General features: G+C 41.4%; 1 protein-coding gene and 1 long non-coding RNA gene across 21 annotated transcripts in view; one reads left to right on the plus strand and one right to left on the minus strand.

Annotated features, from left to right (window-relative positions):
- The window catches only part of ANKRD44 (ankyrin repeat domain 44), a 130,306-nt gene that overhangs the window by 31,026 nt on the left and 87,006 nt on the right, over positions 1-12,274 (minus strand). For 7 of the 20 annotated variants that reach the window (XM_086897081.1, XM_086897070.1, XM_086897078.1 and 4 more), the window contains exons 10-16: positions 11,918-12,032; positions 8,853-8,935; positions 7,456-7,519; positions 5,012-5,080; positions 4,190-4,330; positions 2,052-2,135; positions 956-1,067 (exon numbers count right to left, since the gene is read on the minus strand). In XM_086897081.1, coding sequence (XP_086753207.1) covers positions 956-1,067; positions 2,052-2,135; positions 4,190-4,330; positions 5,012-5,080; positions 7,456-7,519; positions 8,853-8,935; positions 11,918-12,032 — 668 coding nt within the window. Of the gene's footprint in view, positions 1-955; positions 1,068-2,051; positions 2,136-4,189; positions 4,331-5,011; positions 5,081-7,455; positions 7,574-8,852; positions 8,936-11,917; positions 12,033-12,274 lie in introns of all 20 variants that reach the window. The other 13 variants (XM_086897074.1, XM_086897067.1, XM_086897072.1 and 10 more) reach the window with 3 other exon arrangements.
- On the plus strand, positions 4,666-6,434 carry LOC147652200 (uncharacterized). The gene is made up of 2 exons (XR_015289139.1): positions 4,666-4,726; positions 6,266-6,434. It is a non-coding gene; the product is annotated as an uncharacterized LOC147652200 (long non-coding RNA).

The following is a 12,274-nucleotide window of genomic DNA, read 5'->3' on the forward strand; positions in this document are numbered from 1 at the left end:
TGCAGAGCTCCTTCTCAATAACTAAATACTTGACTCTTCAACACAGAAAGAAAGAACCAAACAACATATAACACTAAACAGCACACAGTGTTCTCACTAAAGCATGGATATATATACAATTTTCCAATTGGAGCTTATTTCCTGGAAGCAATTAAAGGCAATTTATATGCAACATATATATATTATAGTATGTATAGGATCTATAATGTATATAATAATACTATATATATATTATCTACATAAAAATTTTGGATCACCCGGTATATCAAGCAGTTAACACTCACCTTTATGATACTTTAACAGGTCACATATGTCTATAAGCCCATTCTATACATCTCCCAAATCCAGTAACTAACTAAAAATTCTTGGCTTCTTAGAAGCTGCGATTACTAATCAGTCAGACCCAGAATATTAAAAAAGGAATAACAAAAAAAAAAAAACCAAAATTCGCAGCAGCTTTGCATATAAGGTTGGTCTTGATTATGGTGATTGATCAATGTTGCCATTATTTCACCAGGGACAAAAAGAAACTGTAGGTATGAAGCAAAAGTTATTTACTCCCTCAGTATGCAAGTCAGATAAAGTGCCAGGTGGATCAGGCACATTCACTGTCATTTAACAGGAACTGTCCCTTCTCCTGGCACTTAGGCATACACTGGCAATATTTTGATCAGGCCTAAAATTAATCAAATTAAAATAATTTGTGCATACATAAACTCCATTCAAAGACAATCCTTAAGCACCAGGCTGTTGAATAAGGACTTGATTATCAAGATAAAGATACTTTTAAGATATGTCTGGGTGCAAATATTTGAGTTTACTGCCCCATGTTGCAGGTTTTCACAGATTTCTTATTATCCAAAGAACTCCAATAGTAGCCATGAGGGGAGTTCATAATTCTGGTACATGCACATCCAATGTCAGCAGACAGAGACTTCCCGAAGCGAGCACTCACCAGCTCCAAGCACTGCCGGTGCCCGTAGGCAGCAGCGTAATGCACAGTGTTGTACCCCTCCTTGTCCTGGATGGATGGGTTGGCATCGTTCTGGAGAAGGAACTCGAGACACCTGGGGACAATTCACTGGGGTAAATGTGGGCTCACAATATTTAACAGGCTCATCCCTCGCTGCTACTGGAAGCGGCACTGAAAACTGGCAGTGAATCCTGTATTTTGAGCAGCACCTCAAATCACTTTTCACCAATAGCTCCTCACATTCACCATGTTTTTGAACAGAAAATCCCCAACCGTCTTTCAAGATCAACTTCATGAAGAAGGTCTTCAACCTAACTCTTGTGGCTACTCTAGATTAAAAAATTGATTTTCTGTTACAAAGCCTGAAAGATTCTGTACACGTGATATAAACAGCCTAGAACTGCTACTTCTCACTTAAAACTCAGATATCAAACCATCAGCCTCCAAACATGCACTAGGGCAGGCTGGAGAAAAAGGATTTAACTGAGTTACATGAATATATTTTCTTCTTTGTTAGCTTTTTTTTTTTTCAATCATGCTTTTCAAAAGATTTTTTTTGCTCTTTCTAGCTCTTGCCACTTTCTCTTATACCATCAAGACACCATCATTTTCTTATTAGTACTTTCTTGCCTAGCCTGTAATCTGGAGTGAATGCAAGGACATCCTATGACAAAGGGGATTTAAAAAAAAAATCATTAAGCAGATAGATGAAAATGTTAATCCAAGTGAATGCATTGAGAAAGCCATTGGCTACTTCTTTTTACAACGTACAGACTATGCTGTGCATGACACTAAAGACACTGCGTGATACTAAAGCACATGATATTAAAGAATTACACAATTACTAAAGCTCTGCATTTTCCATTAAGAAATGGCAACAAGAACAGAAACAGAAATATCAGGGAATACGTGCACAGAGAAGAGCGTGGAGCTTTTTTCTTTAGGTTAGCCTTCACTGGAGCCAAGCATTGTTTTTAGGAGAGCAAACAACAAGCAAGAGCAGAGTGTGAGGCTGCAAGCCAAAGCTGTGGCATTCTCCAGGAATGAAGTCTAACTGCTTTTGTGACACCAAACTTACAATGCAGCTTCTTTTTCCTTCATCTCAGTGGCTCTTTCAAGTTCTTCAGCATTTTCATGGGAGTTACCTAAAATATTCTTTCTTCTTAGCACAGAGGACAGAAAAATGCAACTTATTCTCAAAATACCACACCGATGATTTTGATGCAGTCTGCTACCCACCCCCAATCTCCTTTTCAAGGAGCTGGACTTCCTCCAGCCAGCCATGAGGAGTGTACAAGGTAACTTGTGCACTGCATGGGTCTGCAGGCAGTAAGTGTTGAAAACTATGGAGACAACCATAGTCTGGTAGTTTATTGTCCCACAGGTCAATACCAGAAGGAAAAAAATATTTTAAATTCTGGTTTTTATCAAATACAGTTTGACCATCGCTTTCTAGGATTCTTTTGTTTCAACCACAGCAAGACTGTGCACTGTTTTCCGTTTCAGAGAGTAACTCAGGACTACTTCACCTTGCTTCCTCCTGCAGTAAGCTGCTAGTTCTTCTCTAGCATTTAGGATTTAGCACAACTTTAATCACTCTATCTCAAATCTGCATTAGCTGACTTGCCTCGCTTTCTGTCAAATATCTTGGCAACACTGTGTGATCTCTAGGTCAGGTTCTTCTCCCTGCTCATTAACTACCCACATCTACAGTTAATGATGAATATTCTTTGGAATGAGATTGCCTGACCTTGGAAGGTTTTTGACATTCAGCAGGGGAAAAAAACCAAAACTGCTGACCTATAAAATCCTGGTCTGCAAATAGCATTTCATCTATGTAATAGGGCTTCTTCCAGAACATCTCAAACTGAAAAATTTAATGAGAAGACACCATCACCACATCAGAATCAATTTAGGTTTGGATTGTGAGGACAAATAAAAGCCATATACTTCTTCCAAAGTTCAGGATGTGACTAAAATGAGGTGGTTTTTTTTCAAATGAGGGATAAAAGTAAACATATCCTGGAGTTAACCAAGAGCTCGTTTAAATGCAGGAACTTCACCTACCAAGAACTAAAAGCTGAAAAACACACACTGAATCATCATTCTCACCCCCCCAAGTAACACCTCACCCTGGTAAGACAGAATTAGAAACAGCCAGTGGTGAAAGCCTTCCTACAAGCCTACACTGATTTTCATGCCAAGCACATATCTCTGATGACCCTGCTACTTCTTCCCAGCCCTGTTCAGGTTTGAGGGTGATGGGGAAGACATTTTTTATATCAGCATTATCACAGCAAATGATTAAGTTCTCGAGGCTCTGATGTGGCATTCAGAACTCTGCCATAAAGTTAAACCAAACTTCCCCTGCCATGGCTGTGAGGTAGTGTTCTGCTGGGAGAGATGTGGCTGTACTTTCGCCAGACCTCACTACACAAGAAACCAAAAACTAGATCCTTAATTTCTAGAGACACTGTGAGACAGAAAGGCATAGGATGACATAAAACACATAGAGGTTGCTAACAGTTTTAAGAGACAACTAACAGGATAACTGAGTCTGGTTTATACAGTATGTTGTAAGGAAGAGATTGCCAGAATGTTCAACTATCTGGGAATTAAACTGCAGTCAGTAACCACAGCATTTCTAAGTTTTGCCCCTTTCTCACAAGAACAACACTGACAAAGGCTATTTATTCCTCAGACCTGTCTCAAAAAAGGTACCCTGTATGAACAGGGTTTTTATCTGCTCTGACAGTAGAGTGAGACTGATGGTTAGATCTATCCCACATTTCCCACAAATCTGTCAAAATGTCCAAATGTCTGTCACTGCAGTCCACCTCAGAAACCCTCCCCTTCTCCTGTCTCTTGCTCTATTCCTTCTGATGGACTTGCAAAGCAAATGCATAAAATTCTCTGAGCTTAATCTTGTGAGGAAACCACACAGAGGAAAACAGAAGACACAACACTGTGAAAATAGTTCTGTAGGACTGCAAAACTGAGCGTTCCTTCAGAGGTAAACCATGGAGCTGCAATGCCACATCATCTGGGGGTTTGGCTTCCAGTCAGAGCAACTCACTGTGGAGCTATGCATACATCTGAGAGAAATTCCTCTGCTAGTGGGATCATTTTTTTGGCTCAAATGACACAGCATCATGAAGAGACTAGATACTGATTTAGCAAAACACTCGAGGTAGGAATTCCTCAGAGCTCTCTTACTTTCGGTCCATGTCAGAAGCAGCAGCATAGTGCAAAGGGGTGCGTCCCCAGTCATCTGTTTCATTAATATTGGCTCCTGTTGTCACCAGAGTCTCAATGCAGTGGAAATGACAATTTGCAGCTGCATAGTGCAAAGGTGTCCTGGAACATAAGTGGCAATTTGTTACCTCGTATTCCAACATGTACTGAGGAAGATAAAGATAAATCTTAATTGCTGCATTCCTACAGATTTCCAGTGCTTTAATTTATGGAAAGTCAACGAAATATTGTGTTAATAGGAAGTTCTGGTGCTGCTACAAAGCTTAATAGGTTACAGAGCACCAGTCTGTGTCTTGCAAACAGCCAAATGCCTGTGAGAGCCTCTGCTGTGGCTCTGCAGACACGCTACTTCTCCCAGCTGGGAGGCAGGGCAAAGCACAGTGTCCAGCACAGCATCTTGTTTAGCTGGCATAGCAACACCCATAGCAACGCTTCCTGTGGGGGGAAAACCCTCTAGGAAGCACATCCAATAGCAGCTGTCCTGCCATCATAACCCAGGTGAGGTCTTGGCCACAGCAACACAAGAATTTCAGCCATAAGGAAAAAAAGAAAAGCTGTGATGTTTTTAAAACAGGAAACTCAAGAGAGTGGGATGGCTTTAACGTATTTAATGAAGCCTACACCTGGCTGGCTGGCATGTAACTGCAGCAGCAAGGGTTCTGCAGAGGTCAAACTACCTGATTTTGCTGCCATTTTTCATAGAACATGTGATTTCCAGTCTGAGGTGGCCTTTCTTCTTTGCCTGATAGATTCTTTTTTAAAAGATCTTTGTAATTTACCTACCTTCCACATTTGTCCTTCTTATTAAAATCTGCTCCACTGCTTTGCAAGAGTTTTATACATTCTACATTACTGGAAAGAGAAGTAAAGAAAACAAAACATGAATAAAACAGAAGCTTACACCCGCATTGCCCCCTGTCCCCCAAAAGGAAAAAGTTAGTCTAGTTACTTTGGTATTATTTCCTGTGCAAAAACAGGGTACAGCTAACTGTAACGTGAAGTTCAATCAAACAGAAAATGAAGCTCTAAAAATAAACTGTTTTCTTTTTTTTTTTTTTCACTAGAAAACCTCAGACTTCTTTTCTGCAGAAGGAAAAAAAAATATTACTTTTCTAAAGAGAGCACAATAAATATGATCAGTGTTTTTGGAGATTTTCAGTGGCAGCTGTACTGTAGTGCTTCCCATTCTGACCTGGTATTTTATAAAGGAACTTAAAAGGAAAGTTGTTGCTAGCTTATAAAATGCCAGTCTAATAATGAAGAGGTGACATTTAACGAAATCCACCCCCATTCAGCAAAGCATTCAGCTGTAAGCACTTTGCTCAAATCCTGTTTATTTAATGAAATATAATCACAAGAGTCACCTTTAGGTTTATTCTGGTGCAATTTGTTGACTACTGATAGATTTAAGCCCATCTCCAAGTGCTTTGTTAAAAAAGGGGTGTGGCTGTTATAGTGATTGTCACATCTACACTGCATTAATGGAACTGGAGGAGAATTTACCACATCCTGACATTTCTTCATCTTGTTTAAAGCCAGGTAATTTTTAATAGAAAACAAACCAGCTCCATTCTGACAAATTTTGTCATTCAAGCAAATAAATGTAGGACTCAAGTCAGAAAATGACAGAAAGAAACACAGCACTTTCCAAGAGTACTTGTCGTTCACAGGGGCAACAAATCACCTGTGCTCACAATCAAATGAGCAGACCTTTGAAATTCTTTTCCTAGCACCCATGCAACTCCCATTAATGTCATGGCAGTAACAGGCCTGTGTCAGGAAATTAGCTGATGGCTTTTGTAGATCTCCAGCTACAGAAAAAAAAAAAGGGGGACTGGATGCAATAATGCAATATTTTGGCGTGTATCAATCACAACTCTAATTTCTGTTGCATAAAATAACTACAGAACACTCACCACAATGCACTAAAAATAAAAACACTTGTTAGTGATGACAATCACAGTAAACAACTGAAAAAATATGGTTTATATTCATGAGTCACTTTTGCTTCTTATTGAAGCCTCTCCTTTTCTTTAGGATTTCCAAGATGTTCTTCTTATCCTTCTGGGGTGCAGCCTTATCAGAGAGGTGACATCTGAACTATAGTATAATGATCTCCATCCAAGAAACTGTCATATCTCTTATATTAATGTGAGAAAAATATCAAGATGAATAATACCAATAATAAAAACAATATTTGGATCAATTTTATTAGTGCTTGGGATTTTTTCCCCCCCAAGAACAAAAACTTTGTGATACAGATTTTGGTCCACTGAGAAGAAAAAGCAACTTCCAGAATGACTGCCAAATATTTGCTGTGGATGAGCATTTTTGCTTGCTATAACCACAGAGAATCCAAGGGCTGCAGCCAAGGCTCTGTTTCAGCTGCTTTCTGAGCCACAAAGTACTCAAACAGAAGAGTCAAAACTCAATGCTTGCCAAATGTTGTGTCCTTTTGCTAGATTAACTTCACAGCACTTCACTGACAATTATATTGAACTATTTAAAATAACTGGATGATACATTTACACCTTAAATTGAAGCATTTCAATTTTCACTTAGATTTCTTTTTCTGCCCCCCCACCACTTTTCAGGAATGCATCACCCTGAGAGAGGGGCAGCCTTCTCACTTTCTAATTTGGAGGATGAAGGTTTGGTTTTGGTTGGTTTTTTGTTGTGGCTTTGGTTTATTGGTTTTTCTTTTAGAAACTTACACTTGCACCTGAAAAACGGGAAAGAGAGATGAGCTACATTTGGACTCCAAGGCTGCAATGTGACAGGCACTGCTGCACAGCTGCATTTTTGGACAAGGACACGGTCCAGAGATGGAGGCCGGGAATAACTCCCCTGCCAACAGCATCCCAGGAGCTCCAGCTCTTGCTCCTCATTGGATATTCCCTAGGGGCTGGTGTTTTCCTGGACACTGCTGGCCCTTGGTGACAGTTGTGGCCCTCAGGGAGGCCTGGGCAAGAGCAGCACCCCTCTGAAAGCTGCAACAGCCTTCTCAGGGGCATGGAAAGGAAGAGTTTATCCCTTTGCCATACTTCAAAATCAACCCAGCTCATCTCTACACAAGGGCAGCGGCAAAAGAGAACCTAAAGTGCCTCTCATTATGGCATTGGACTGCCTTGCACAGCAATAAACTCCTCTGTGGATGGCACAGCCAAGCTGGCTGGCCCCAAATGTGCCCCAAGATGCCTTGGAGCAGCCCCAGGGCAGGTACTCACCCTCCGGCAGCGGCCGCGTGCAGGCACGTTCTTCCGAAGCTGTCGGGGGTGTCTATGTCAAAGCCTGCAGACAGCACGTGCTCATTACTAAACAAGGACACTATGCTATACTTTTGTCCTAGTTAAACCACAAGAAACATCGCAGAGACAGAAAAATCAGTTAGTCGGGGGAAAAACAGAACACAAGCAGCTACAGTCAGAGAGAGGTTGTCACGGGAACGGCGAGCAGCTGCTCCGCTTTGGCAGCTCTATAAAAAGAGCCGCGAAGTTGACGAGCGTCTATTTCCGCATCCAGCTCCTCCACATCCCTGTCTGCAGCCATGTGACAGGCGTTGAGGAGGAGAGACTCACCAAGAGGACTGCGACAGCAGGACAGGAAGACAGAAAACATGGAGACATGAGGATGAGCTGCAGAGTCAGCCTAAACATGAACTGGGGCTGTTTTCATTGCGTGTGATTGTCGCGTTGGGAAGGGGCTTCCAGCAGCGGGTGGGGATCAAGATGCTTGTCAAGATGCACAAGGCCAGAGGTAACAGCCTGACAGTGCTAACTCTGGTCACCCAGAGTGTTTTCCTACCTAGTGCCAAAGTCAGAGCACACCAAGTCTTTGTATAATAGGGTATGTAATTCCATTTTTCACATTTCTTTTATAGACCATAGGACTCAAGGGGAAAAGTAGTTGTAGGACATTTTACATGTTAAGTAATGAAGGAGTTTTCTAGAAAACTCATATGAGGATTTTTTATGAGGTCAGGATTTTTTAACGCATAGCTCTCTTGCCTGGAAAAAGCAGAATTTGGGATTTGGCCACTGATTATTGACTCTCTCAGAATGGTCCATAAGCAAGCTCTGGCTTCTTCCGCTTTGGGCTCTGGTGAAGATCCCAAGCCTCTTCTCTTGACACTACGCTTCCACTCATTTTCCCTCTCATGCCCCCAGCCAGTTTGGCCAGCCTAACTCCTTAACTACAGATTCAGAAACACACTTTAGCTGCATGTAAAATACATCATCATCATCAGTGAGATCTAAATAGCTGTGCCAGGGCAGACCCCAAGGAGATAATTTCAGAATTACTTCTTTGGTGGGCAGAGGGGAAAATGTCCAAAACAAAACAGGATGTCACATTCCTGCTGTTTGGAAAGGGGTCCTAAATTCCCTCCCTCCCCTGGTGAATTAGTCTAAATTCTCTGAACCTGCCAGGAATAAAGAGCTTTGGGCATGAACAACATGGGAAGTACCAGCATGGCTTTGGGAAGGCCTTGCGTGCTCGGGTGCACCGCCCCACACAGCACAGGAAGCCTTTCATTAGAATAATTCACAATAAAGAGTAGAAAGGGGCTGCAAGGAGCAGAGACAAACACAGTTTGAGTTCCAGGGACACTGCGGGTTTTACTCACCCGATGACAACAATTTCCTGCAGCAGTCTGAGTGGGCATTCAGCGCTGCTAAGTGTAAAGGGAACATGTTATGGATCCCACACCTGAAAGGGACAACAGCCTCGTGAGAAAATGCAGGTTACATACACACACAGCTCATCAAAAGCTCCTTCCAGAAAGGCAAGATTTTCTCATGCTTTTCTAGGAAGAGTCTTTCTTGCTGCCTGCCATTATTTTTATCTATATTTCCTTAACAGCCTTCTTGAGAGTTAAAAATATTCTGATGCAGCAAAATCTTGGCATTATGCTTCGAACAGAATGTGGCAGGATGGTTTGCAAAAATTCCAGGCAAAGCCAAGGTAAGTGAGGAAGTAAGAGAGCAGATACTGCTTGGAGTCAATTACCCAGTGAGCCACAAATTTCTGCACCAGCAACACACATATGGCAACTGCCATTCTGAGGGAGATGTAAATGCCAAAATCTTCTCTATATTATTTCTAAATACTTTTTTTTTTTTTCGCAGATGACTCTTCACACTTTCCTTTAGGCTGCCATGTCACAGCTTTCTTCCACAGCCTAAGAACTAATAATCTAATTTTCCTGTTTGCTCCAGCTACTCTCCTCACCTCCCCTTTCACTTTTTCCTCCCTTTAACACACATGACTCTCTTTTCAATCACACAATAAACTTTCAGAGCAGACATGATGGATAAGAAAATAAAGGTATCCATTAGACTGAGCCTATCTAAATTTAGTCTAAATCCATATCAGGCAAACATGTAGTTTTCAAACAAGCTGAGCACTCAGCAACTTTAATTAATATCAGAAAATCATGCCAGTTCAGTCCCTAGGCATGCCACTGCTTACTGTCTTAGAATAATTTTGGGTCTGGACATCTTGGTGTCTTTCACTCAGCATTATTTTGTGTAAAGCATCTTGTTATTCTAGAAATATTATCCTACTGGCAGTTCTCCAAGTGTACATAAACACAGAGCCTCTGAAACCTAGCTTGACAAGATTATCATCTACTGCCTGCTCCAGCAGATTTTTTTTTTAAATTACAAACTCCAGAACAATAGCAGATGGATTCATATCAGTCCTTCATTTCTGCAAGACAATTCGTGGATGGGAGAGTATGATCACCTCATGAAAGAGGATTTCAGATACAGACCCAAAGACAAAGGTCTTTCTACACCATAGATCATAATTACTTAGGAAGCTTAAGACAATAATTAATGTGGATGTTTATACATATATCTTGCTCTCTCCAAGATATATATTATATATATATGTATTTAACTAATTTGGGTTTGTTTTCAAAAAATTTATTATTTCCAGAATCCACTGGCCTGTTCATTCTTTCTCTTCTTCACATTAAAAGGGTCCTCTTTGCTGCTTCACTACACTGACCTATGCTGCTGTACAGATTTGAATTTTGCTATTAGCAACATCTATATCTTAGAGTAAATCTATTAAGAGATGATCTGACAGCCTGTTCTTTGAAGAAAACATTGAAAGCTCCACCGAGCTCCTGCATCTGTACAAACAAGTTGCATTTTCTAGCCGTGGATTCATTTCTTTAAGGTAACATTGGACATTCTGTTTTGCTGTGCTTCTCCCCACACCCATTTCCCTCTGTCTCCTCCTCCACCCAGTTATCTGATGAAATATTATTCATCTTTTTGGTCAAGATTTCCATCCAGCAGATGTTTTGTCTGGTTTCCACCAAAATCCACTATCTGCACATTTGCTAGCCAGTGTCCCACTTCTACAGTGTTGTTCACACTGGTTCCTCTCATCACTTGCACATTTTCCCTCCCAGTGCATTGCCTCAAAGACTGGCTGAGCTGTCTGCTCATGCTGGGAACAGTGCTGCAGATTTTTGTTTCCTAAACCTGTTTGGGGAGCTCACCCAGAGTTAATGCAGCACATATTGAAAGCACATTTAGCACAGGCAGTAGCATCATTTCCATCTGCCTGGTGTCTCTGAGCCAACTTCTTATTTCATTTATTTCTGCTGCTGGAAAAAGTATTTTATTTGATCAATGTTCCAGTCACCCAACTGTGAAATAGAAATTTCTAACTGGATAACCCTGATTCCAAGAGTGGAGTGGGCTATCCCAGTGGATCTCATTTTCCCTTAAAACCTCAACAGACAGCGACTGACTGTACTGGAGAGGGAGGAAAAACCTACACTGCTATTAAGACACCAAGATCTTCATGCTGACTGTAGTAATAAAATCCAGTGACATCAGCTGAAGCCTGTGGAATTGCATTATCCATGCCAAGTGAAGATCTGTTCCACCTTCTGAGTTTGTAAGGTGTGAGTTGCACTCAGCAAAGGAGAATGGGAAAATCTGTCACTTGAATAAACACCATCAAGCAAATAAACAAAATACTGAGAGCAGCAATTATCTCCCAAATTCAAACCAGTCATTTGCATTTGAAAGCAGAGTTTCCTAACTAGGTAAATCAAGAGATGATGGCAGGTTCTATGGAGAAGACAAATTATATTTTGGAGACATGTGGAGGTAACTGCCAAAAGCTTACATTAGTGAAATCAGATGCTGCTCTGAAACACCTGGTATGGATAACCCTCATGGCACTGTGTTACCCTGATCTCATACCCTTGTGTTTATGCCCAGGCTTGCTATTTCCTTTTGACAGACCCTAGGAGCCTGATCATAACTAAACAATACTCAAGTACTCTCTCTGTATATACACACACACATTTATATATGTATATACACTACTACTACATGTACATTAACAACTGATAATAGTTAACTACTACTACTACTACTTTGTGTACATTAACACCACTGTCCCACATCAAAGCTTCAGGGAAAAGAAGCAGTACTAATACAACTTGTAATCATGCAAATGGGCACAACAGGAATTTAGCAGAGTTTGCTGCCCCTCCACACTTCCCAGTTCATATTTTAGTCTCGTGTCACCCAATGAAGTACAGTTCAATTATGCTTGTCAGTTTTAACCTTCCCACTTCAGAAGGTGAGGAGCAGCTGTGTTTTCAGACATTGGACAATAATATTTGATCCTTACAGCAGCTCCACTTCAGGCACCTACTTGGCAGTATCGGCTCCGCTGGTTATGAGGGTGTTGATCAAAAGCTCGTGTCCGTATCTTGCAGCCACGTGCAGAGGGGTGTTACCATCCTTATCAACACAGTCAATTTCCCCTCCTGCAGAAGAGATTTTCATACAGTTTGACACCAAAAAATTCAGCATGAACCAGGGACCACAAGTGCTACTTGTCTCTAGCAACAGCACCATGAGCAGCCCAGAGCTGCTCTCTCAGCCACAGAGACACTGAATTTCCCAGAGCAAGGACCAGCACACAGCAAGCTCTCAGCTGTCAGCCGTGCTCTGGCAGCAGCACTTGCACCTCCCTCTCCACCTGCAGTGGTGGGGAAGAGTGGTGGGA

The sequence above is a fragment of the Cyanistes caeruleus genome, chromosome 7 (genome assembly GCF_971803275.1).
Source record: "Cyanistes caeruleus chromosome 7, bCyaCae1.hap1.1, whole genome shotgun sequence".
Classification (NCBI taxonomy): Eukaryota; Metazoa; Chordata; class Aves; order Passeriformes; family Paridae; genus Cyanistes; species Cyanistes caeruleus.